At 38.7% G+C, this 28,000-nt stretch overlaps 2 protein-coding genes across 4 annotated transcripts; one reads left to right on the top strand and one right to left on the bottom strand.

Moving 5' to 3' along the window:
* Positions 1 to 7,334, bottom strand: LOC127449886 (uncharacterized). Of its 2 annotated transcripts, XM_051713511.1 has the most exons (7): positions 7,226 to 7,334; positions 4,253 to 4,449; positions 3,980 to 4,058; positions 1,854 to 2,305; positions 1,284 to 1,761; positions 248 to 975; positions 1 to 143 (listed from the first exon to the last, which is right to left on the bottom strand). In XM_051713511.1, the coding sequence occupies exons 4-6, from the start codon at positions 2,216 to 2,218 to the stop codon at positions 955 to 957; spliced, it is 864 nt and encodes a 287-aa protein (XP_051569471.1). In that variant the 5' UTR covers positions 2,219 to 2,305; positions 3,980 to 4,058; positions 4,253 to 4,449; positions 7,226 to 7,334; the 3' UTR covers positions 1 to 143; positions 248 to 954. The 2 variants fall into 2 exon arrangements, with proteins under 2 accessions (XP_051569471.1, XP_051569470.1); XM_051713510.1 differs by lacking the exons at positions 4,253 to 4,449; positions 7,226 to 7,334 and having other exon boundaries at positions 248 to 1,761; positions 3,980 to 4,111.
* Positions 7,064 to 27,999, top strand: LOC127449832 (uncharacterized). 2 transcript variants are annotated; one of them, XM_051713416.1, is made up of 17 exons: positions 7,064 to 7,271; positions 7,412 to 7,756; positions 7,849 to 8,196; positions 10,788 to 10,886; positions 11,019 to 11,105; positions 11,221 to 11,313; positions 11,541 to 11,612; positions 12,669 to 12,782; positions 13,057 to 13,191; positions 17,191 to 17,274; positions 18,931 to 19,029; positions 20,127 to 20,210; positions 21,339 to 21,434; positions 21,928 to 22,026; positions 23,028 to 23,056; positions 23,157 to 23,210; positions 26,891 to 27,999. In XM_051713416.1, the coding sequence occupies exons 1-17, from the start codon at positions 7,220 to 7,222 to the stop codon at positions 27,080 to 27,082; spliced, it is 2,082 nt and encodes a 693-aa protein (XP_051569376.1). In that variant the 5' UTR covers positions 7,064 to 7,219; the 3' UTR covers positions 27,083 to 27,999. The 2 variants fall into 2 exon arrangements, with proteins under 2 accessions (XP_051569376.1, XP_051569377.1); XM_051713417.1 differs by lacking the exon at positions 10,788 to 10,886.
* Position 28,000: the final 1 nt, after the last annotated feature.

Here is a 28,000-nt window from a genome sequence, read left to right as displayed (position 1 = left end):
CCGCCCTCCTCGGCTCTACACTCCTCCCGGCGTTGCCTCAGGCCGGGGAGCCCCCGGCATGACGTACATCCCCCACCCTTCCTCTCCGGGGGGGGCGTGCCTTACGCCCCGACTGCCGGCGGGTCATCCCCGCCTTCCTCGACCTGGGAGGAGACAGGAGGGGAAAAACAACAAAATAAAATGGCGAGGGAAAGGCCAACACGGAGCGACAGAGAGAGAGAGAGGAGAGAGAGAAAAAGAAACTCACCGGTTCTCTGATGCGCCTTCGTGTGGACCTCGATCACTACTCCACCCTCTCAGGCGGACTGCAGCCGCTCTTCCCCGGGCGGACCGGAGTCAGACCTCCGACCCCCAGCAGACAGAACGCCCCTCCGCGTTCCCGGCGTCCCGTGGGGACACTCCTCCGCCCCTGGCAGTGGCCCTACCACTCCAGGCGGTCGGGGAGTCGCTTCCTTCCTCCTCCCGCGGACGGCGGTCTTCTCTCGACCCCTCCGCGTTCCCGGGGGACAGCAGGGCACTCCTCCGCCCCCGGCAGCGGCTCCCTCGCTCTAGGCAGTCGGGGAGTCCCGTCCCCACTCGCCTTGCGGACGGCGGCCGTTCCCCGCGTCCGGGTGGTCGGGCTACTCTGTCCCCCGTCGGACGGCAGTGGCGCTCCCCTGGGTGGACGGCAGTGTCGAGGACTCTGCGACGGGAATCCCTCCTCCTTCCCGGGTTTCGGCACCAATGTAAGGGGGTTCAGTGGAAAGGAGGAGGCGAGAACCGGCTTGACAAGTTAAATAATAATTTAATAAACAATTTAAACAAAACACATAACTATAAACACACAGTACAGCTGCCTGCAATTCTCTCTCTCTCGAACTGTCGTCCCTGGCCGCCTTTATCCCTCGCGCACCCCATCAAGCTGATTGGGGACCGGGTGTGGCTCATTCCAGCCTGGCCCCGCGCTCCTCGGCTCTACAATTGTATACTAGAATTCTAATAGAATAGAATATATTTGTGGCAGATGGCAATAGTGAGCACATGAAAACTGCTCAGAAATGTAATGAAATCCAAACTATTTGAAATTTGTAAAGTTGTAAAGATTTGTAAAAATTAACAATAGACTCTCTACATTTGTAGAGATTTGTACCAGTGAACAATACATATCAGTTAAAGTTTTGTATGGATTTGTAAAAATGAGCAATAAAATCTGAACCAAAACATATGAACTGATTGAAAGTTAATAATGGAAATTTTCAAGCCAAAAGCACAGGTAGGTAAAAGTAAAAGTAAAAGTAATCAACCTTTTGTTTGACTGTTTTTATGACTCTCCCATCTCTGAACATTCTTTGAATAAACATGTCATCTTCAGCGTAAACAACAAAATCACACCATTCTGAACCAGTGATGAGTAGTTGGCCCTGTATCTGCCAGTAGTATGCGTGAGATTGTTTGAGCTGTAGCACTCCATCGGAGACCCTAAGGTTGGCACAGTCTACATAGCTTCTCACATTTGGGCACTTCACTTCCAGCAGTCCAAACACAGGTTCAGCTTTAGGGTCATACACCAACCCATCTGGTGATGAGCCAAGCCAAGGTGCATCAGGGTGGATGATGAAACCACAAGGGTAGTGATTTACCTCCTTAACAAAGCAGTATTCCTCCACTGCTTTGGGCTCCATCTGAAGGCCCCTCTTCATTTCTCCACTCTGATAGCCTGGCCGCAAAATTCTCAGTGCCAGGTTCTCTGCTGAGGACTGTCCTCTCACATGGCAAACCTCTCTAGAAATACATTCATATATACAAACACCATACGTTTTTAAATAACATGAAAAACAAAATGCTGACAGTCGTGTCACAAAGTTTACAATTACCTGAATCTAGAGGAAGTCACACGTGGCTTTCTTAATTGATGCCATTCCTTCAGCGTGCTTTGCTGTCTTGTGCTTTTCTCAATTTGGTGCGCCATGACCTCTGATGTTGCTAGAGAATTCATGTGCAGCTGCTGATGGTAGCTTAACACAAAACAGCACACTGAGGGACCCAGACAGTAGCCATAAAGGGGTAAGCATGGTCGTGGTGGTGTGGTGGTATGTGGGCAAGTGTTTGGTGGACTCCATGCTGGAAGGTGATAGGACAGAAAACTCCCTTCTTGAACTTTTCCAAAGGCACTGTCCACCAGTGGTACTTCCCCTGCTATTCCCATTCTTGTTATGGGTGGAGCAGTTTCCCTTGGCATTCCTTGGTATATATCTCATTCACACGCAGAACTGACATGTCTGGAAGGTCACAGTTCCGGTCACAGGCCCCTTTGTACAAGTTACTCCTGAAAATATACACGATTGAACAGTTAGACAAGCATTTATGTACTGTTTGTTATTATCATAAATGAATGCTTTTCATGTCAAATTCTACTTCAGTGTTGTGTAGCTCTACGCTACAGGGATGTTGTGTGTGTATGTGTGTGTCTGTGTATGGACATTCAGTTCAATTAGAGGTTCATCTAAAGTCTAATAAAGACTAGTCTAAAAATACAAAGTACAATTTTACATTTCAAGTATATTTTAATTCATGTAGCAGACATACAGGTGCATCTCAATAAATTAGAATGTCGTGGAAAAGTTCATTTATTTCAGTAATTCAACTCAAATTGTGAAACTCGTGTATTAAATAAATTCAATGCACACAGACTGAAGTAGTTTAAGTCTTTGGTTCTTTTAATTGTGATGATTTTGGCTCACATTTAACAAAAACCCACCAATTCACTATCTCAAAAAATTAGAATACATCATAAGACCAATAAAAAAAACATTTTTAGTGAATTGTTGGCCTTCTGGAAAGTATGTTCATTTACTGTATATGTACTCAATACTTAGTAGGGGCTCCTTTTGCTTTAATTACTGCCTCAATTTGGCGTGGCATGGAGGTGATCAGTTTGTGGCACTGCTGAGGTGGTATGGAAGCCCAGGTTTCTTTGACAGTGGCCTTCAGCTCATCTGCATTTTTTGGTCTCTTGTTTCTCATTTTCCGCTTGACAATACCCCATAGATTCTCTATGGGGTTCAGGTCTGGTGAGTTTGCTGGCCAGTCAAGCACACCAACACCATGGTCATTTAACCAACTTTTGGTGCTTTTGGCAGTGTGGGCAGGTGCCAAATCCTGCTGGAAAATGAAATCAGCATCTTTAAAAAGCTGGTCAGCAGAAGGAAGCATGAAGTGCTCCAAAATTACTTGGTAAACGGGTGCAGTGACTTTGGTTTTCAAAAAACACAATGGACCAACACCAGCAGATGACATTGCACCCCAAATCATCACAGCCTGTGGAAACTTAACACTGGACTTCAAGCAACTTGGGCTATGAGCTTCTCCACCCTTCCTCCAGACTCTAGAACCTTGGTTTCCAAATGAAATACAAAACTTGCTCTCATCTGAAAAGAGGACTTTGGACCACTGGGCAACAGTCCAGTTCTTCTTCTCCTTAGCCCAGGTAAGACGCCTCTGACGTTGTCTGTGGTTCAGGAGTGGCTTAACAAGAGGAATACGACAACTGTAGCCAAATTCCTTGACACGTCTGTGTGTGGTGGCTCTTGATGCCTTGACCCCAGCCTCAGTCCATTCCTTGTGAAGTTCACCCAAATTCTTGAATCGATTTTGCTTGACAATCCTCATAAGGCTGCGGTTCTCTCGGTTGGTTGTGCATCTTTTTCTTCCACACTTTTTCCTTCCACTCAACTTTCTGTGAACAGCCAGCTTCTTTGGCAATGAATGTTTGTGGCTTACCCTTCTTGTGAAGGGTGTCAATGATTGTCTTCTGGACAACTGTCAGATCAGCAGTCTTTCCCATGACTGTGTAGCCTAGTGAACCAAACTGAGAGACCATTTTGAAGGCTCAGGAAATCTTTGCAGGTGTTTTGAGTTCATTAGCTGATTGGCATGTCACTATTTCCATGACATTCTAATTTATTGAGATGCACCTGTACTGCCCATTCCTATACATTACCTGATCCCTTCAGCCAATCTTCTCTCCTTGGGCTAGCTGACAACACCACCATCTCATTTGTTGGACCAGGCTTAAAGCCCTGTCAAGAAATGTTGTACAAGAACTTATTTACTTTGTGTACATTTTATTTAGCTCATATGATCACATATTTTCATAAGGAAGGATGCTGTATGCAGCCTTGAAAGTTGATGCGATTTACATGACATAACCAAGAAGAAGTGAGACACATAATGTAACATAATATGTTAATTGTGCTAGTGTAGAAAACATCACCTGAGTTCTAGGTTTGTGCCACTGCTGCTCAGACCCTGTGCAGCTGTGAGTAGGGGGGACAGCCATTGCTCCCTGCTGGCTGTAATGTGAGGTCTGGTAGAGCAAAGCTGCAACATGATTGCATAGTGCAAGCCCTGCCACACATGAGCAATGATGGCCAACAGCTCAACAGGAATTTTTACCTGTGTCCCCTATGTCTACTAAACAATAAACATAGATAGTGTACTGTTGAGTAAAATACTTGGTACATCACGCGTTGTTCTGAAAGCAAAAAGAAACAAATGAAAGACAAAATGTGTGCTGTCATCCGCGCAGTCTGACTGAAGCAAAGCACACATTTTGTCTTTCATTTGTTTCTTTTTGCTTTCAGAACAACGCGTGATGTAATGACTTCTGAGTGTTTTATAACATTACGGTAATTTCAAATATGTTTTCAAGTGTTTGCGTCTCTAAATGTGTCTGTGTGTTTGTTTTTACCTCAGTTAACAGAACTGCGCAATCTGTTGGCACTTTCCATTGGCCAAAATTTGAACCAATTTCAACAGTTTTTTGTTTGTTTGTTTGTTTGTTTAAATGCCATTATATATACAGTACATGGTACTAGAAGGTAGTTTCTCGTGACTGGTATACAAATCTCAAGTTTAGTGTGTTTATGTTATGAAACTGAAGGAAACTGATTATTAGATTATTGTTATATGTTCTTGATTAATAAAGTCTATTTCATCACCATATTTACTGAGTCTTCTTTTGTGTTTGTAGTTTTATTGTGTGCAGTGCAAACCTACTGCCATATCACGAGTATCATTTATATGTAGTATATGGGCAGAGGTGGAAAGTAACGAATTACAACTACTTTCGTTACAGTACTTGAGTAAATGTTTCAAATTCTTCTACTTAATAATATTATTATTATTAAGTATAAATAATAATAGTACTTTTACTTGATTAAAAATGACGTATTCAACTTCGCTACGGTTATTTTCCACCACAATTACAAAAAATACAAATTAAAGTAATTTGTAGACGTGTAATTTAGAAATTATGTTATATAAAGAAGGCATGAGAAATCACAAAACATAATTGAATCAAATGCTACAATTTACTTAATAATAATGACTCAATATGTTAAATAGCCATAATATTAATTAAGACTTTATTATTACAACTCTAATACAATAATACATATACAGAACAACCACTTTAAGTGTTTGAATCAATCATATCTCTCACTAAACACTGTGTGAAATGTTTATTTTGCCTTATTTTATTCAGTTGGCATGTAGGAGTTGATAACAGTTTGCTTAATAATCTCATTCCATATCTGGATAATTGCTGCAATATTATAGAGGATAAATGTCCTCCTCTATGATATTGCATTATATTAGTGTTGTACAGTATGTTAACTTAATAGCCAAGATACTTGGACATCCGTGAATGAGAATAAACCTGAAATAGGTTAAAATGCACGTTATGTAGTTTAGAGATGATTTAGAGACATTTATAATGTTACAAATGGCCATTTCTATTTAAATAAATGTTTGTCCAAGAATCCTCTTGCAGCAATGCAGGTCGTTGGCATTTAGAAGCTGCTAGTTTAGGACCTGTGAGGAGTCTGTTTCTCAAACTAGAGACTGTGATTTACTTGTCTTTTTGTTGTGCATCTGGCTGTCCCACTTCCCTCTCTATCCTGGTTAGAGATTGGTATTTTCAAAACAGTAATGCATGGATGGATTTGCCTTCATCTCTCTAAAACAGGGTTAGCCAACCCTGCTCCTGGTGTGCTATCTTCCTGCACAGTTCAGCTCCAACACATCCCTGTAATTTTCAAGTAATCCTGAAGACCTTGATCAGCTGGTTCAGGTGTGTTTGATTAGGGTTGGATCTAAACTCTGCAGGAAGGTAGCTCTCCAGGAGCAGGATTGGCTACCCCTGCTCTAAAACAATATTTTTAAAACCAAAATTTGACTTGCAAGTGTAAAGCAACTTGTAAGATCTCAATACCTCAGCAAATGGGGGAAAAAAACACTGTTTTGTGATTTCCGCATGGAAACATTTTCAGTTGTTCTAATAATAAGAAAATTTTCTTGAGTACCAGATTAGCACTTTACAATGCTTTTGTTAGGAATAGGTGACACAATATATGTTTGCCATCACGGGTACATAAAAAATGGAATAAATACCACTTAAAACAATCATTTCAAACCAGAATAATAATTAGCAATTAATGACTTTGACAGTAGATCTTCATGAAAATGGGTATACTTGCGTTAATTTTGGCGGCAGTCATTCTGATGATATCTGATGGTATGTTTTCTGTTTTCTGTTAAGCAAACTGTAGAGAAACATATAAATATGCTGTGCTAAATGTAAATCTCTATACTTGAATTTAAAGCATTTTTTTTTTTTTTATGAAAGTCCAATCTCTCCTGCTCAACTCATTGTTAGAAACATGATATGTTTCCATGTTCCGGTCATTTTTATCAGACTATTGCTACCATGACAATTTCTTGTTAGGCTAGAGATACTACTTATTTATTTTACTGGTTGCTGGTCATTTAAAAGATTTTCTTTAGCTTCATCACACTTTTTCTTCACTCAATCACTTTATTTGTTTAGTTTCCTTCAGTTACTAACACGCTCCTCATGTGCATTTCTTTACTTTCCATACTAAAGCAGACTGGATTGATCACTTTTAATAACAGTGTAGTAAGCAATGTAAATGTAAAACTTGAATTGTGCATTATGAGAATAGTAGTTATTGTTTTGAAATCTAAATGCATACTTGTGGCAGATTTACAGGAAGTGACTTTACTTAAATTTTTTTTTGAAAGAATGAAAGTGAAAGCAGAGATGTTGCTTTCAAGAGACGTTGAACAGTCTGTTTGTGAACACAATGTAGGAAAACAAATATTTTTTTAGGTTGAAGCAGAGGTAACTTTTGTTTTGTATGATTTAACATTCTTGAAGATGTACCTGCATAGCTGCATGTTCATGTCAGTACTGCTGATGATCTCTGAGGGTAAGTAAAATCAATCTACAGTACGAGAGGGTAGAAACATCTCAGATGTACCTCACTATGATGCTTTACTTCATTTCTCTCTCTCTCTGTCTTTGTTTTCATTAAAGTTGCATTTATTTTAAATTCATTTTCATTTTTAGGGTTTATTGTGAAAGGTCCCGCTGCTCCTGTAGTTGTTCCTCTGGGAGTTTCAGCCATTCTGACCTGTTTTGTTGACAAATCCTTACCAATAGAGGGACTGAAGGTGGTTTGGATAAGAACAGACTCAAATTCGTTAGTGCATGTGTTCCAAGATGGCATGAGTGTACCAGATGCCCAGTATCAGGATTATCATGATAGAGCTCATTTCTTTACCGACAAGATTCAACATGGAAACTTCTCCCTCCTGTTGAACAATGTGACAGCTGAAGATAAAGGTTTTTACAGATGTAAAGTTTACACTGACCATGAGTCTGGTGAAACTTTGGTTGAAATAAAATCTGTTGGTGAGTGAAAAACCCCCCACATGAAGCTCTTTAAAAACACTTTACAATTTAATTCGATTTTATGATGTATCATTTTATGTGTATTTTTTCAGAGCGTTTGATAGTATCAGGATCAGATCACTCCATATCTGCGTATGTGGGTAATGACATCACTCTGAACTGCTCTGTGGACTCTCACATCACACCTGAAGAGGTTTCATGGAAGAAAACGGATACATATGAAGATATTCTGGTTCTGCTCTTCCAAAAAAGTAGAATTATAACACATTCATCACATGAGCAATACAGAGACAGAGCTGAGTTCTTCACTGATGAAATCCACAAAGGAAACTTCTCTCTCAGACTGAAGAGTGTCAGAACTGAAGACCAAGGAGTTTATATGTGTCACGCAGAAGCTGGAAATTTTTCAGGCAACACAACTGTGGAACTGGCACAACTGGGTGAGCACAAAAAAAAAGTCTGAGTCTAAATTAATACATTTAAATGTGTTTAATTTAATGCCATTTTTAACTTTGGGGACTGAATCTTTCAAGTTTAAAAAAATGAATGAATGAATGAATGTTACATTTATATAGCACTTTTCTGACACTCAAAGCGCTTTACACAGTGAACAGGGGACTCTCCTCAACCTCCACCAGTGTGCAGCATCCACCTGGATGATGCGACGGCAGCCATAGTGCGCCAGTACTCTCACCACACAGCTAGCTATTGGTGGAGAGGAGAGAGTAGAGTTATACAGCCAATTAATGGATGGGGATTATTAGGAGGCCATGATTGAGAAGGGCCAATGGGGGGAATTTGGCCAGGACACTGGGTTACACCCCTAATATTTTTACAAGAAGTGTCCTGGGATTTTTTTAATGACCACAGAGATTCAGGACCTCGGTTTAACGTCTCATCCAAAGGATAGTGCTTTTTTTCACAGTATAGTGTCCCCGTCACTGTACTGGGGCATTGGGACCCATACAGACTGCAGGGTGAGCACCCCCTTCTGGCCTCCCTAATACCTCTTCCAGCAGCAACCTTAGACCCCAGGAGGTCTCCCATCCAGGTACTGACCAGGCTCAACCCCGCTTAGCTTCTGTGGGCAACTGGTCTTGAGTGACGGGTGATATGGCTGCTGGTTAAATAAAAAATAAATTGGGGGAATTTGGCCAGGACATCAAGGTTACACCCCTACTCTTTTTACGAGAAGTGTCCTGGGATTTTTTAATGACTATAGAGAGTCAGGACCTTGGTTTAAGGTCTCATCCAAAGGATGGTGCTTTTTTTTTACAGTATAGTGTCCCCATCAATGTACTGAGGCATTGGGACCCATACAGACTGCAGGGTGAGCACCCCCTTCTGGCCTCCCTAATACCTCTTCCAGCAGCAAACTTAGACCCGAGGAGGTCTCCCATCCAGGTACTGACCAGGCTCAACACTGCTTAGCTTCAGTGGGTAACCAGTCTTGAGCTACAAGGTGATATGGCTGCTGGTTACAAAAAAAAATTAGGCAAGCACACCATAAAAGTAGTCCACTTGTGTGCTATATTCCAAGTAGGGCTGGGCGGAGACTGATATATAAGGCACCGGTAATATTCCCAGTATGGTTGTACACAGTGTGATTGTAGCTCAGCTTCGTCCATCATGCAGGCTTAAGACCATAACTGGCCTCGGCGTGAGCATGTTGATGAACGGTCCCCTTTCATTTTTTACACATAAAAAGTGTTAGATAAGTGACAGTTATGGGCACTTATTTCAGATCATTTGGAGAAGCTATATATGGGAGAATCAAACATCCACCGCTCCTTTTACCATGATGATTCAGATAGATTGCCAATTATGCTTTGTCCTGTGATGTGTTTCAAGTGAACCGCATCTATAGCCAACATTTGGCAAGCGATTATTTTGACAAACTTTGCGAGTTGAATTGAGCAGGTAGAATTCAATGAAGCTGTCAGCTGAGGACATGTAAGGCGTCTATTTCTCAAACTAGAGACTCTGATGTACTTATCCTCTTGTTTAGTTGTACATCTGGTCTTCCACATCTCTTTCTGTCCTTGTTAGAGCCAGTTGTCCTTTGTCTTTGAAGACTGTAGTGTACACCTTTGTATGAAATCTTCAGTTGTTTGGGAATTTCAAGCATTGTATAGCCTTCATTCCTCAAAACAATGATTGACTGATAAGTTTCTAGAGAAAGCTGTTTCTTTTTTGCCATTTTTGACCAAATATTGACCTTAAGACATGCCAGTCTAATGCATACTGTGGCAACTCAAAAACAAACACAAAGACAATGTTAAGCTTCATTTAATGATCTAAATATCTTTCAACTGTGTTTGATATAATGGCAAGTGATTTTCTAGTACCAAATGATCAGTTTAGCATGATTACTCAAGGATAAGGTGTTGGAGTGATGGCTGCTGTCTAGATTCGATCAAAAATGACTTTTTTCAAATAGTGATGGTGCTGTTTTTTACATCATTAATGTCCTGACTATACTTTGTGATCAGTTGAATGCCACTTTGGTGATTTAAAGTACCAATTTCCTTCTGAAACAGCAAAATCTGTACATTATTCCAAACTTTTGGCCGCCAGTGTATATACCAGTGGAACATACACTCAAATTGTTTGATATACAACGAGATTAAATACTTAAAATATAAGTTTCAAAATGTCACTGCAGCTTTCACCAAGATGATATCATGATTTTAAATGTTCATTTTCCCCTAATGCCTTGCATAGAACAGCAATTTACCGTAAAACTAGTCACTTCACAGTGATCTAGTGCTCTTGATCTCCCAGAATGCAACATTTTTAACAGCAAACTACTGTTTTTAAGAATCACTGTAGATTTCTGTAGGAATTTGGCTGTAAATTTACAGCAGTTTTTTACAGTGTACTGTATGCATTAAGAAACCTGCACTTTTCAACTTATAGACCCAACGTCAAACCTATAAATCCAGTAGCCAAGAAATTATATTTGCAGTACAATATACAGAAAGTTTTGCACAATAAATCCTGTCTATAGTAAGTAATGTGTGTGTCACAGGTTTCTCTGCTTTGCATGCAATGGTGTTGAGTATCTGTATAGCTGCATCTGGATCTGCACTTCTGCTGTCTGTTCTATGGTATCTAAAACAAAATACAAGTATGTTTGCATGGAAACTATTCCTATTTGCTTTGAGTAATATTCTTCAGTCAGTCTGAATGATAAATAAAAAATAAATAAAAATGAAATCTTGGTTTCTGTCTGAAACCTTGTGTGCATATTTCTCTCCAGATACAGCACTGTTTCTTCAGTTGTTGGTAGTCTCTGTACCAAACCTTATTATGTTCTTTGCCTTTTTATTCTGGGGCGTTATTGAAGGTGAGTGGTAATTAATATTATCTGTCTGCAAATCTATTAATTTAACAGTTGAGAAAACCTGCATTTGTCTGTTAGTATGGAATCGATTTACATCATTGAATTAATTTTGTTCCAGGATTTCAGAATGAGACAGTTGCTTGTTGTGCTCATTATTTCCTGCGTCCCCTTCTGCTGTTATGGGCAGCTCCACATTCAGAGCATTTTCCTGGTTTGTTCACTTCAAAACACTTTACATTAAAACATTATTTATTGGAGGAAGCGCTTAAATGAATTATAAAGTTAGTTTAAAACTTTGCCTTTGCACAGTACATTTTCAGAGCAATTTTTCCATAAATTGAAAAAAGAAAGGATAAACGCATTACCACTTTAATATTTCCACTTCAAAGGGTTTTGTCTTGTCGTTACTGTATATGGTTTTTCTTTTCTGTTTTACAGGCGAACGTAAAACCATTATACACTGCATTGTTCATCTACAATATTCCCTTTTTGCAAATGTTATTTATTCAGGTAGGCAAATATAAATACTCCCTGATTGTTTCATGGTGATATTCATACAAATTAATTAAGCTTTTTTTTTCTCCCAATTTGGAATGCCCAATTCCCACTACTTAGTAGGTCCTCGTGGTGGCACGGTTACTCGCCTCAATCCGGGTGGCGGAGGACAAGTCTCAGTTGCCTCCGCTTCTGAGACCGTCAATCCGTGCATCTTATCACGTGGCTTGTTGTGCATGACACTGCGGAGACTCGCAGCATGTGGAGGCTCATGCTACTCTCCGCGATCCACACACAACTTACCACACGCCCCATTGAGAGCGAGAACCACTAATCGCGACTACGAGGAGGTTACCCCACGTGACTCTACCCTCCAGAGCAATGTTAAAGGAATATTCTGGGTTCAGTCCAAGTTCAGCTGTTGACAGCATTTATGGCATAATGTTGATTACCACAAAAATGTATTTCGACTCGCCCCTCCTTTTCTTTTTTTCTCCCCAATTTGGAATGCCCAATTCCCAGTGCGCTCTAAGTCCTCGTGGTGGCGTAGTGCCTCAATGCGGGTGGTGGAGGATGCATCTCAGTTGCCTCCGCATCTGAGACCGTCAATCTGTGCATCTTATACCGTGGAGACATAATGCGTGTGGAGGCTTCACGCTATTCTCCGCGGCATCCAAGCACAACTCACCACGCGCCCCACCGAGAGTGAACCACATTATAGCGACCACGAGAAGGTTAACCCATGTGACTCTACCCTCCCTAGCAACCGGGCCAATTTGGTTGCTTAGGAGACCTGGCTGGAGTCACTCAGCACACCCTGGATTAGAACTCGTGACTCCAGGGTGGTAGTCAGCGTGAATACTCGCTGAGCAACCCAGGCCCCCATTTAAACATTGTTAATCCAGAATTGTATCAGAATTTAAAAAGTAAATTTAATTTTGTGTCTCATTTATCTTCCCTCTAATGTCATTATTTATCAGTAGGACATTCTACAAATGAGATGTTTTTTGCTGCTTATGAACTGTATTTACAGTATATTGTAGTGTGTTGAACTAATGTTTTCACCCCCAGTTCTTTTTAGAGCTTTTTGGCAAAAAAGTGTGAATTATGCAGAATTTGACAAAGTCTTGATAACAGTCCTCTTTGGAATAATGATTCTGATATCCATCATCAATATCATTTTCTGTAAGTATTTCTTTAGGATTTTTTCCCAAGTTGTCATGGATCAGTGACATACTGTGTAAATGATAGCAAATTGTGTTTTGTCAGCTTGGTAGGGTTACTTACAGACAAATCAAGTGAGACATTAACATTTATTACATAAATCTCAGTGTCATACAGCCTACATTTAGTCCTTTTGAATTCACTTTTCACTTTGAACACATTAACATTAATGTAATAATTTCATTCATACATTCACTTTTGCATCTCCACCTCCACTCTTTATTTATATATACAGTACTGGCTGAACTCATTAGAAATAAAGATGGTCCCATGCGTGCTGTATTAGACTTCGTGTCTGACATTGGCCATGATGTTCTGCCTCCATTACAACTCATCTTCCTCTTCTACGCTTTTAAAGCTGCTAGTCACGGTAAGTGACCTTCTGTAATCCATTAGGAACCATATATGTGGAAAATTCTTTAAACAGAAAACTAGAAACATGTTTAGGGGAAACAAGAACTGATTCAATACTGATTATAAAGTAAAACAAGTAAAAACCACTGGAGTCTATGGGCTGCAACTAACGATTACTTTGATAATCGATTAATCTAACGATTATTAGAACGATTATTCGACTATTCTGCAATTATTGCAACGATTAATCGTTAGCTCTTAACCGATTATTCAGCTTGTGCACCGAGTTAAAAGGTTGTATTAAACGTGCTTACTAACAATAAAGAGGACAAAGTCATCCTTTAAAAATACCTCTAAATGACATTCACTGAATTAAAGGGAAAAATACTTTTTATTATGTTTAATTCAGTAAAAATTTAACTACAAAAAAATCCTATTATTGTCAAGTGTTTTTGTCTTTTTTCTATTTAAAATTGTCTAAAAAGCCTTAAAACAAGATACATTTACTTGAGAAGCAACGTATAAGATATTTAGACTTTAAGAGAATGTATCTTTAATATAAGTGTATTTTCTATATTAGTGTATTTTTTTTATTTGTTTATACTTCTGCGAGTGCAGTGAAGATGAAATATACTTGTATTGAAGATCGATTCTCTAAAAGTCTAAATATCTTATATGCTGCTTCTCGGGTCAATGCATCTTTTTTTAAAGGATTTTTAGATATTTAAAAATATTTCTGCAGTATAGCTGCTAATGTAAATGTACATTGTTTTAAAGGAGTTTTAGATATTTATATTGGAAAACAAGCCAAAACAAAAACAAATTAAAGACGTATTTTGTTGCGGTGTATAATGGGGTGAAGACTACCCTCTCTCACCTTTCTGTTCACTTCAATCCATCTTTAACTCACATAAAAACAAACTCTCTCTTATTAATAAAGCTGAGTATTGCCAATTTTCTTCACGATAAGAAATGCACAGTGACACATATATTATGATTCAATAAGTCGTGAGTCATCACGTTATAATCTAGCTGCATTAAGCGCGCGCGCTCGAAGGACAAGCATCCCCGTGACTGAGTGTGCATCAGCCGGGTGCAGTTTCAATCTCTCCCCCGTAGATTGGGACATTATAATTCCCTCATACTTTGCCATCTACATCACCTGAAGCTGTTTGGAAAGTTTAGAGTGCATCTGGACTGTGAGCTGTGTAATTCTTCCTCTCCTCAGTCAGGTGCGAGCTGTTCTCACACGTCATCATTAGAGTTTAATGTGATCTCTTGTTACGTTAAATGAGATCAAACAACTGTTTTTTTTATTGTCGACGTTGTTGATAAAGTTTCAACCCTACTGGAGTCTGGTTAGCTGTTTTTATGAGCAATTATCTTCATTGATTGAATTATAATACACTACTTAAAACTAAATAGTGTAAACTTGATAAAGATGGTTGAAAATGAAAGTGCAAAAAGAGGAGTGGCTTTGAATTGCTTAAATTATTTACCTTGTAACCAGGGTTGGGAGGGTTACTTTTAACGTATTTTGGTAACCTAAATACTTTAATAAAATACTGTAGATTTATTTTATTATAAACAAGTGAATAACATGCAGATCTATGATTTTTGCAGTAATCTAGGATTTTTCTTGATAGAATTCATTATAAAATATAATCATGCCTGGTAACACATGCATGTAAGGACTAGAAATAGCATTTTAGCTTAGCATAAAGCTAAATGTTCACATGGAAATTTACACAAGGTTAACTATTTCTGCTGCTTCAAACTTACTTTGAAACCCCACAGAGTGTACACAAAGACATCTTTTTCTGATCGTGTGTGGATTCTGTTTATAGAATAAGGCAGAAAATATACTACTTGTAGCTTTCTATACGATGCTTTAGGCTACATTGGTTAGCATTTCTCACATAAGCATCCTTTATCCTTGTAAAAATACACAATTTGCATAAAAACATTGACAAATTATACAGCCTTGTAATTGTGCATTTATTGAATTTCGATTTAATCTGAGCATTTCTAACTCTCTTCTGTTAAGCTCTATTAAAGGTGCACTAAGCAAGATTTTAACAAGGATTTATCTGGCTCTTACTCGTCCCGTCAGTCCTAGAAGTAGTTTGTGGTTTTGGACTCTATACTGACACCCATAGTCCTGGAGTGCTGTCACGTCACACCAAATGTGTTTGTATCTTTTGTTTTGTTACTTTTAGTCTGTGTTTTTATCCGTCTCATATCACACACATCCAATGGACATTCTTCTATCCAATCCAAACAAATTTTTGTGTGTTGTTGTGCGTAGGACTGTGACTGGACAGCTGTGACTTGCGAACTCTCGGCTGGCTGAACACCGCTTTGTGCTCACGTTTGCCGTTTGATGTCGAACTATTGTTGGACTGTCTGATGGATTCACTCCTGTTTATCAATACTGTACCATCACTGGTACCACTGATTAGAGGTCTGCACAGGCCTTCAAATGAAACCCGTCCCGTACCCAAAACCATGTGGCGCGACCCTACCCGGCCAGAACGATACCGTCAGATTTTAAGCGTAAGCCCGACCCAAATCTGAAATCGCTTACCATCTAATTTCTTCTTCTAACAACTACTGTTGCAATAGGCTGTATTTTATGTAAGCATATTCGTAACAGTACTGAAACAGTAAACATACACAGTTTCAACAAGGCACAGCATCTCCTCACTTACTGTTTATTTGCTGAAACTTCACTTGGTGCAGAACAATCTGGAATAATATGAAACAATGCAACAGTCCCTTCTATGCAGCCTGAACTTGTTCAGATTGTTGAATCTTTGTGACAACTGCGCTAAAAACAGTCTAGACGCAGCATAAAGAATGAAAGAGAGCGCAGGTGTCTCAACGTGCGTTATTGAAAATTTGAATTTCTTTTTAACTTGACATGGTGTTTAAAACATGCCGGGCCTACGCGAGACACTGAAGAAAAAGCGAGACGGAGTGCAAATGTCAAAGACATTCATCCAGCATGTGTTTAAACAATGGGAAAACAGAACAGACGTGCGCAAAAACACGTTTGGTGTGAACGGCCCCTAACTCGTCCGTTCGCGCGTGTCTATGAGTGAGAGCGCATGCGCAAAACAAGTTCGGTAAGCTTGTTTATTTTTCCGTTCATCCGAACCCGACCCCGACCCCGACCCGAACCGCTATTTGAAAAACTGACCAGTCGGGTTCTCGGGTCCCGTCGGGCCCGGGTCAGGTTGCAGACCTCTACCACTGATGAACATTGCATGACGCAGTGTTATGTGAGGTCAACATGGCAGCGCCCATGAGGGGGCGACCCGCTCCATGTCAAATTAAACAGCATTTATAGGGTTTCTGATAAGACTTCATTCTTCATCTTATGTGAGTGTACAACATTTTCAGCATATTTCTAAAAGATGCTATTCATGTCTTTATGTGTAAAACTTTTTTAATTAGCAAAAACTTACTTAGTGCACCTTTAAGCTCCCAAAGGGGACTCAAAACTGTGTGAGAGCACCCTCTGTCCGCTCTTATGAATGAGTTTCACCACTGATCAAATGCTCCTCAGATCACATCATTTAATGTGTAAAATGTTTTCCAACTGAGTAGACTAAATAATAAATGAAACAAATAACAATAAAAAGCAAATAATCTCTTTAGTAATCAAAATACGTTTTGAAAATAACTGTATTCTGATTATCAACAGTTTAAATTATAAAACAGTTATTAATATTTTGTATTTTAAATCTGTAATGCCGTTAAATGTACTCCGTTACTCCCTAATGCCGTATGTAAACCTATTACCAAAGTCACTGCAAGTAACTGTACCTTATTTGTGGAAAGTGCCAAATGTGACTTGGATCATGCATAATGTTGCTTTCTATAATTATGCCAGTTTCCTCTTATGAACAGTCTCTCATCAGTTAATGACTTCAACACTATAATTATAATTTGCAACTAATCTGAAAATACGTAATGATAAAGATAAATAATGCATTTTTGTCATGTTCAGCACTTTTTGTTGTGGGAGTTTTCCCACTCTTCTTGACGTTGACAAGATACAACTGGAACGATGCATGTGAGAAAAAGCTGGAATGTAAGTAGTTAATCTGTTGTATGTTTTACTTTTATTTTTTTGAAGCTGCATAAATAATGGGTAAATGGATAAATCAATGATTATTCATACAGCTATGAATGTCACTAAATATATTTGATTAAATAACATTAATTAAAGGGACAGTTCACCCACAAATGCAAATTCTCTCATCATTTACTCACCCTCATGCCATCCCAGATGTGTATGACTTTCTTTCTTCTGCAGAGCACAAATGAAGATTTTTAGAAGAATATTTCAGCTCTGTAGGTCCATACAATGCAAGTGAATGGTGACCAAAATGTAGAAGCTCCAAAAAGCAAATATAGCCATCATAAAAATAATTTGTACGATTCCAGTGGATTAATTAATGTCTTCTGACATTAGAAATAGATCAATATGTGACAAGGAGGAGGGCGGGGCTGGGCCGTGACGACGGGGCCGGGCTGAGGAGAGGGATAAGAGCAGCCGGTTGCAGCAGTTCGGGAGAGGGAGAGCCACGTGCAGCTGCCATGTGTGCGTTTATGTCTCTATGTTTTCATTTTGCATTAAAGTATTATTTTGACTGTTCAGCCACCTCCTCCTTACCCATTTTTAACCCTGTTACACAATATTTAAAACTTTTTTTTTACTAAAAATGTTCACTTCTGGCCAGCTTGAGGTTTGTACGTTAACGAGGGTGGAGTTCAAACTGCCTCTCGCGTGACGCAAGCGCAAAAGCTTGCTCTGCATAGATATTCATACGTAGATCCCTTATTAGCAGCTGTTTCTATGGACCGCAATACTGTTTCCACACAAAAGCTGTTTATGCAGCGGTCTGAGCAATGAGCTCGGTCTGAGGCATCTCCTCCGCTCGCGTCAAACAGCTTCTCCTTGTTCCAAGATGGCGCCACAGTTGACGTATTCAAACCAGCCGAATGAGGCATCTATGTACTGTATGATTATAGATGCTCTTTTGTTGTAAACAACACTGCGCTTCCATTTTTCTTCTTCTTGTATTTAACACGTCAGTTCTTGCGTGAACTTGCCAACGCGCTTGACCTCGACCCTCATGAATTTTTAGTTAAAGTAATAAATATGTATTATTTCTTACAAACACCTAGCGTTTCGCTTCAGAAGACATTACTTAATCCGCTGGAGTCAAACGGATTAGTTTTATGATGGCTATATGTGCTTTTTTGGAGCTTCAGAAATTTGGCACACATTCACTTGCATTGTATGGACCTACAGACCTTAAATATTCTTCTAAAAATCTTCATTTGTGTTCTGTTGAAGATAAAAAGTCATACGCATCTGGGATGGCATCAGGATGAATAAATGATGAGAGAATGTACATTTTTGGGTGTACTGTCGCTTTAATGTTCAGGAAAAACTGATCCTACACTCCATATTTGCCTTATACACTCAAAGAATATTGTAGCCTATTTTTAAGATTTACACAATTCAATTCGATGTAATTTTGTTATGAAACTGAAATGCATAAAACTTTGAAATAGGCTTTTATATACAGCACATATATACATATATATATATATATATATATATATATATATATATATATATATATATATATATATATATATATTAGAATGTATTTAGAAACAATAACCCCCTTAATGTTACTTTATTAAATAATTTTCACATTTTCATCTTTTTCAGGTTTACAGTCAGTCAGAAGATTAGCATGGTTAATTTTCATGATAGTGGTGAATGTTATCATGGTATATTCTTACCTTATGGCACTGGAAAAAGAGAAAGGTATAATAATGTTTCTTATAATAGCACATAATAATATGCATAAAATAAAATATAAATATTAAAAGTTAGTTTTAAAAAAAGGCAATTTATTAAATTCATTTTTATAGGAACAAAATAAACATTTTAATGAAAATGTTTCCACTACACTCAACAACAAAAAAATTCAATACCTTTATTTAATTTTTTACAAGCAATTTAATTAAGTTAATTTTAATTAATTCAGTTTCATTAAATCAACATAATTTAGTTAGATTAGGTCAAATCAATTTACTATAGTTGGTTTAACTCGACTTTATTAGGTTAATCAAACGTAATTTTTTAATGTTGGTCGAATGTAATTTTTTTTAATTTACTAAGAATTATTTAATTAATTGTCTTATGTTGGTTCAAATTAATATTTGTTTTTAATCGTTAGTATATGCCAAGTGAGCAAGTGTAAGGACAGTGAAACTGTTGCACTGTTAGTTTAACAGCAGCATTCAAATCAAACATCGCTTGAAAGTGCAAGTCCATCCTCAACCAAAGCACAAGCACCAGTCTTCACCACAATGGTAACCTCCCAAACTCCAGCCAAACAAACACTACTTTTAAAAAATGATAAAACAGAACAGTAAACATGACCAAAACTCATCCTGTTCTTATCTTGCTCAGAAATGCATAAAATCAAGGGCGTAGATTTGTCTTGAACACTGGGGGGTTGCAGCGGGGGTGGGGCCAGGGGTTGTAATTGCTTGTTTTGATTATTGGGGGGGGGAGAAGATGTCCCCCCCATCACCCCGGGAAACTGCGCCCCTGCATAAAATAATACTTAGTTTCAACAATTGTTCACACCATCCAGTCCCCTGCAAAGCATGCTGGGAAATTGAAATCCCCTGGCCAGTTTCATCAATGCTACAAAAAATATTCATGTAGACCTTACTCAAATGGATTAAGTAAACAATTTTTACAAATTTAATTGCATTTAATGTAATGAATTTAAGATAAAATGTTCTAGAATTGTGTTGCTTTAGTTCTTTTTAATTAAGTTAGTGAACAACCTGCAAAAATCTTTTTTTGAGTGTAATTTGTAGTTGTTGTTTTGCTTTTTGTCTGTGTAGATTGTGCTGGATGGGCCAGCGTAGCTGCATTTTTACAAGTTCTCTGGGGAATTGTTGTCCTGAAACACTCATTTGATGATCTGGGTACAGTATTCATAATTCGCTTTTAATAATCCTCTACGTGTGATGTTACTCCATTTTTGGGTGAGGTATTATCGTATTCAGTTATTTCTTCACTACATTTCATATATTGATTTTGCAATAATGTCCTGTCCACAAGATTAGCACAGGAAATATTGCTTGTTTTCACAAAAGTATTTTCTGAGATGTTGACTTATTGTACTATCAGATACTTTTAGGTTAGTTTTGTAGCTTTTATTTAATCTGTGATCATTGATTTTTAGGCTTTCACTGTTCTCCAAATGTCATCTTATAACTTAATAGGCCTTTTCCTATGTGCTTAAGAAACAATTCTAGATGCCATATGAGAGATATCAATGCTGCAGTCTATCAAGATTGGTTAACTTTAATGATACTTCATGAAAAGAAGCAAACAAACAGTTTGTTATTTGCATTTAGACAATTATAAATTTTTAGATGATATTGTTTCTTTTTTGTGTCATGAACGAAGTCAATAAATATTCTTTTTTTTTCTTCTTTTCTTTTTTTCTCCCCAATTTGGAATGCCCAATTCCCAATGCGCTCTAAGTCCTCGTGGTGGTGTAGTGACTCGCCTCAATCCGGGTGGCGGAGGACGAATCTCAGTTACCTCCGCATCTGAGACCGTCAATCCGTGCATCTTATAACGTGGCTTGTTAAGTGCGTTACCGTGGAGACATGGTGCGTGTGGAGGCTTCACGCTATTCTCCGCGGCATCCACGCACAACTCACCACGTGCCCCACTGAGAGCGAGAACCACGTTATAGTGACCACGAGGAGGTTACCCCACGTGACTCTACCCTCCCTAGCAACCGGGCCAATTTGGTTGCTTAGGAGACCTGACTGGAGTCACTCAGCACACCCTGGAATCGAACTCACGACTCCAGAGGTGGTAGTCAGCGTCAATACTCGCTGAGCTACCCAGACCCCCGTTAATAAATATTCGTATACATTTGAAGAAAAAACAAACAACATTTTTGATGATCTGTGTGGATATTAGTTCTAAGACTTCTAGAAATCTACCAGACGTGGAAATAGTACCAAAGTGATTAACACTGTTCATAGATTTATATTTTTCATTTGTTTAGGAAATTTTTTTAATCTGCCTTACAGATCTTCCCTATAGACCTGTTGTGTACCTTTTTGGATCAGTTGGTGTTGTTTTAGTGAACTCTGTTGCACTGATGGCAGAACTGATACTGAAAACAGGTGAGTTAACAAACTTTTAACATCATACAGGTACCATTACAGAGACAGTAAACATATAGATTATCACAGCAGTACTAGTGCATGTGATTCCTCTGTACTGAGGAATCCTGTTCTTAGTTGACATAATCCATATGCTCAAACTAACAGACTTTTTCCTGTGGTTACCATGTGAAATAATTAGGTAATGTTGTAGTGCAAAGTCATTATGATTTGTTATCTGGTTTCAAATGTGTAATTCAGATGTTTTCACTTTCACCTTAATTAAACCAGTTGTAAAGCTGTTTATACGTCCTAAATGATTCACAGCTTGATTAAATGGTTTTCAAATTAAGGAGAACAGAAACAAAAAAACTAAAATGTGTTATGTGAATGCATTATTGATGAAACTGTGTAAAATGTACCACTTTCGTGATGTACCATTGACTTTATTTAGAACCAGATTGATTATTTCTGTAAACACAATTGTTCTGACTCTAATATATTAATTCCACAGTTAATGGTGAGCGTGCAGTGGGGGATCTGAGAAATATTGTCTTTCCATCTGAATGCCTCTTCGCCTCTTCTGTGCTGTTTTTAGTCATTTTAGAGCCTTGTGAGTATAAACTAGACTTAAACCATCAGTTAAAATAACATTTAAATCTTATGGTTAGATCTTAAGTCTCTGTGTGTGTGTAAGTGAAGCAAAGCTGGTTGACAGAGACAGTATTTTAAGTATTCACGATCTGATGAGTTTATTTTATAAAATACTTCATCAACTTTAGCCATTTGTAGGTTGATTTCACCAAAGAGTGTAAACACTGGCTTTGTTTTGATATTCAAATATTGCTCTCTTTGTTTGAATGGCCGGACCAGGCCGACACAACAACTTTGGCTCAACCAGTGGAAGATAGGGGGATTGTTTGGGAAAGCTGTTTGAAAACAGTCATTAGATTTGCAATTCTGTTTGCTAGTGGCACATAAATGATATACTTAAAGAGAATTTTTTTTTATCTGGGTAGCTCAGCAAGTAAAGACGCTGACTACCACCCCTGGAGTCGTGAGTTCGAATCCAGGGTGTGCTGAGTGACTCCAGCCAGGTCTCCTAAGCAACCAAATTGGCCCAGTTGCTAGGGAGGGTAGAGTCACATGGGGTAACCTCCTCGTGGTCGCTATAACGTGGTTCTCGCTCTCGGTGGGGCGCGTGGTGAGTTGTGCATGGATGCCGCGGAGAATAGCGCGAAGCCTCCACACGCGCTACGTCTCCGCGGTAACGCACTCAACAAGCCATGTGATAAGATGCGTGGACTGACGGTCTCAGATGCGGAGGCAACTGAGATTCGTCCTCCGCCACCCGGATTGAGGCAAGTCACTACGCCACCATGAGGATTTAGAGTGCATTGGGAATTGGGCATTCCAAATTGGGGAGAAAAGGGGAGAAAATCCACCAAAAAAAAAGAGAGACATTTTTGAAGGTCAGTGTGAATTCATAGGGCTTTGTTTGCGAAATCCAGGAATCCGCTGTTAAGCAGGTTGAATATAGTACAGCTGAAATTGATAGATCAGTTTCAAAATGACTTACTAAATATATTTTCTCCCACTGCTCTTCACACACAGTCATTAAAGATAATCAGCAGTGTTGTCAGGTGAGTAATATATATCATTATATTGCATTGCATTGATTTGAGATTGACCAGTGACACTTTTTAATCAGGCATTTACCAGTATTTCTTATGCCGAACACAGAATTCAGCAGAGTCTAATCAAGCCAGCAGATCGCACCAGAATCATTGCTCGCAGGTGAATATCTCCCACAAGGTTGGAATGATTTGAGATTTGTAACTAAATATGTGAAAAAATAGAGCTGTTCAGTCCTGACGTCAATTTGTAGGCCAACCCAGAAGAATTTCCAATGGGTATTATGCACTTTGTATTAAGAGACTTTCAAGTTTTGTTCAGTAAATTACACAGTAATACCAAAAATGTGAATTTTGATTCAAAAAGTTGCTCAATAATGACTACAGCAGTTTTTTACTCTTTAAGCAGGTAAACTGTCAAGCTAGTTGAAATCCTTATGTAGTTATCAACTTATATGTTTTATGCACACAACAGTTAAAAAATTACGTTTGAGATATTAGGGGTGTCAAAAGTACCTTCTGTACCATGTCGATACTTTAATAAAAAAAAAAGATGTAACGATGCAAGTTTCTACGGTCCCTGTGCGCTGACAGACACACGACTGCTTTCAAATGCTCACACTTATTTAAACACATTCAGTGATTCTACATCTAAATGGACAATTAATCAAATTTAAATTGTGATATGTCCTAGTGTAATAAGTAAACTGCAAAAGACAGTGATTTCATTAAATAAATATACAGTCTGCATGTGCTGCACGCTTCAAAGTGCATGTGTGAAGCCAGCAGATCGCATCAGAATCAAATCACCACATTTTATGATCATTACCTGTTGTGATTATTGTAGTAGATGACAGAAAAGAGTGCATATTCACTGTGACGCCCGCAGCACCCGCAGACTATATATTTATGTCATTAAATCGCAGAATTTTGCACTTCAATATTCACACTGGTTCATATAAACAACGTCTTATCAGGAAGTGTGAAACTACCGTGAAAAACATACCTTCACGTCAAAATAAAAATCTGATTCAAAATAAAAGCTTGATGCATGAAATTGAAGAAATTGCGACAGAAATATACTGTATAGAGTATAATGAAATATTCACTGTAATAATAATAATAATCATTATTATTATTATATTTAAGCAATATCTCAAAATCTGGCCCGGTACATACTGAATAGAAGTTTTCGTCAATGTTTTCATTTATAATGTGATGCTTTGTTGTGCAGCATTTGAGGTACAAGTCCTCGGATTTTAAACTACAAGCTAAAACGTTCAATAATTCATAAAACTCTCAACGTTACAAACTGTATTTCCGGCAGTTGTGTCTATCTTATATATTTTCTACCTGTGTTTTCCATTGAAGCTAAGATGCGGAAAGCCAAGTTTGCTGCTGGAAGAGGTATTAGAGGCCATTCACAGTGCCGGCCTTACCTATTAAGCGACATATGCGGCTGCATAGGGCCCCTGCGGCCACCAGGGGCCCCCCTGCCATGGGTTCAATATAGACAAATAATTATGTGCAATAAGTGTGAATAGCACTAAACTATTAAAAAATATTACATTTGCGCTGAAGATATGCAGAGTTAAGTATGTGAATTTGGCAATCCCCAGCCTGAGATCTGATGTGGCGACATTAGTAAAACAGTTGGTTTGTTGCATGGGCGATCCAGGTCCACCTTTTGCCAATTTCACTATTGTCCCTTAATCGGTCCATGTAATCGAGAACAGACAGTACACACCATCGGAAAGTCATTTATTTTAAAATAAAAATGATTGCAAAAGATGCAAATAAATTGTCTAAGGGGAGTGTGATATCACTGAAAGTAAATGCGGTGTGTTCTTGTCGTGATTGGGGGGCTCACTTAAGGTTGAGTAGTGCAGAGAAAGGGGTAGACGGGCGCACGCAAGCCTTTCCCGGACTGGAACGCGTGGTTGGCAGCTTTTTGTAGCACATTTTCTAGCGGCTCTGCATCTCACGGGTTTGGAAAGCTAGGGCTGCGATAACCTGTTTCCTGGACCTGAAGAGACCGCTCTCTCTAAATCCATGCTCGGCATTTAAAGACAGCAGTGACGAGGTACAATAATTACATGACACATCAGGTGCGTTTTGTCCCGCTGCCAGCGATTCAGTTAAGCTCCATCGTGTGGCGAGCAGGGCATGGTCAAGCAGTAAGGATGGACACCTGGCGGAGAATTATCTCAGTCGGCCGGGAGAGATAAGGAGGAGCCAGAGCACCAGTTCGAGAAAGAGAGACGCACAAAGCTGTGTGTGTGTGTTGGAGATTGTGCTAAAAAGCAAACACTTGGTGTGTGACACTGAAAAGTGGAACAATAAATGTCTTACGTGTGGATGTTAACCCAGCTCCCACTTCCTCCTTTCCATATCTGCGCATGCCGAGTGACTCCAGCCAGGTCTCCTAAGCAACCAAATTAGCCCGGTTGCTAGGGAGGGTAGAGTCACATGGGGTAACCTCCTCGTGGTCACGATTAGTGGTTTTCGCTCTCAATGGGGCGCGTGGCGAGTTGTGCGTGGATCATGGAGAGTAGCATGAGCCTCCACATGCTGCGAGTCTCCGCAGTGTCATGCACAACGAGCCACGTGATAAGATGCACGGATTGACGGTCTCAGAAATGGAGGCAACTGAGACTTGTCCTCTGCCACATGGATTGAGGTGAGTAACCGCGCCACCACGAGGACCTACTAAGTAGTGGGAATTGGGCATTCCAAATTGGGAGAAAAAGGGGATAAAAGAAAAAAAAAGAAAAAAAAAGAAAGTGATCTGCCACACATCACAATACTTATTAGATTAAATACTTTTTTATACTATTTTATTTTTTATATTATTTTTTAAATATTTTATTATACATCAGGGTGCAAATAGCATATGCCACTTTTTACAGTAAGTGCAAATATAATCTACAGTCCCATACATTAATTTGGTAATTTAATTAATTATTCATTTGCACATAATTTCATTAAATATAGCCTATTTAGTAATTTATATATATATATATATATATATATATATATATATATATATATATATATATATATATATATTTAAGTACTTCTGAAGTAGTAATAGCTGATAAACTAGTTGAAAGATTTGCATTTTTAAGCTTTATGCTTTTTAAAAAATAGACTTGCTTATTTGCACAATTTAAACTTGATGACTTTTTAATGTTGGGTGTGTTTGGATAGGTGTACCCCATTTTTTAAAATCTGCCTAGGGCCCACAAAATGCTATGGGCGGCCCTTGCCATTCACACCAAACCTGTCCTTGTGCTTAAAAGCTCTGTCACATTTACCTTTGCCCTTCAAAATTCTTTGTGAAGATTCCCACTCAAAACTAAGACCAATGTTGTGTTTTTGATTATGCTGTGAGGATCTTTAATGAAGCACTGGTGTGTTGAAAATTAATTGTCCTATTTTCATTTAAAGTTTTATGAATTCATTTCAAAATCAATTAACAATGTCAAAACATTCAAGGAGTGTGTTCAATAGCATATGTATCTTTTCTGTGGTTTGTCGGAACATGTACAGACTGAAATTTTGGTATTGTAACACCCCTATGAGTTATGACTGTGTGGAATTTATGTTGTAGAACAAAATGTGAAATTCTCCAAGTAATTTTGACCATGGACCTTATTTGAATCAAAAACTCCAAAAAACCTATAGGAAATTCCAATGGGAACCTACGGATCTAAAATACAAATTCTCTTCCAGGTTTTAAGACTACGACCAGAACAGCTCTATTTACTTTATATTAAAACTAATATACTGAAGCAGAAGATTGCATGTGGCAATTGTTTTAAATAAATGTCTTAAACACAGGATAATGCTGATGCATCTGATGAAACTCCATTCACTGGATCACATCAGAACCAGAGCACAGCAGAACTTCATGAAATGAGACCTCTGCTAAGGACTCAATATCAAGAGGCTGGGAGAAGTGAAGAGACAGAGGAAACTGATTCAGTGGTAGCGCAAACATCGTCAGCATTGACAGGAAATACTTTGAGCTGAATTTTTACCCCACTTTGACCGTTTGCTCCATAAACATTTACAGTCCAGTGATCAAATTGAGAGTGCAGTGTTATTCGCATTTTACGACTGGTGCAGTTAAATTTTATTTAGACCATAAAGTTGTTCAACTCTCTTTGATTTCAGTCTGTCGCTGAATTTCTGTAAATATCTGTTTATACATTTGTGTCTCTGAGCTCAGTCAACTACAGATTTTTCAACTGCAAGTTTTTATATTGGGGCTGTGACAAAATTTTAATGTAGAAGTACAAATATTTATGGTGTTGTCGGGGTGGATGTACAGGTAAAATTAAAAACTGAACGTCAAAAATAATGCCAAGCCCTGTTTTGTTGTTTTTTTTTTTTTTACATTTTTATTAGTCATATTTACTCATTTATACTCCATATACACTCACCGAGCACTTTATTAGGAACACCTGTACACCTACTTATTCATGCGATCATCTATTCAGCCAATCGTGTGGCAGCAGTGCATAAAATCATGCAGATATGGGTCAGGAGCTTCATTTAATGTTCACATCAACCATCAGAATGGAGAAAAAATGTGATCTCAGTAATTTGGACAGTGGCATGATTGTTGGTGCCAGATGGGCTGGTTTGAGTATTTCTGTAACTGCTGATCTCCTGGGATTTTCACACACAACAGTCTCTAGAATTCACTCAGAATGGTGCCAAAAATAAAAAACATCCAGTGAGCGGCAGTTCTGTGGACGGAAACACCTTGTTGATGAGAGAGGTCAACAGAGAATGGCCAGACTGGTTTGAACTGACAAAGTCTACGGTAACTCAGATAACCACTCTGTACAATTGTAGTGAGCAGAATATCATCTCTGAATGCACAACACGTCAAACCTTGAGGCAGATGGGCTACAACAGAAGAAGACAATGCCAGGCACTTTA

The sequence above is a fragment of the Myxocyprinus asiaticus genome, chromosome 13 (assembly GCF_019703515.2).
Source record: "Myxocyprinus asiaticus isolate MX2 ecotype Aquarium Trade chromosome 13, UBuf_Myxa_2, whole genome shotgun sequence".
In the NCBI taxonomy this organism is placed as follows: domain Eukaryota; kingdom Metazoa; phylum Chordata; class Actinopteri; order Cypriniformes; family Catostomidae; genus Myxocyprinus; species Myxocyprinus asiaticus.
The sequence above is the reverse complement of the archived record's forward strand: the minus strand, read 5'-3'. Positions and strand labels throughout refer to the sequence as shown.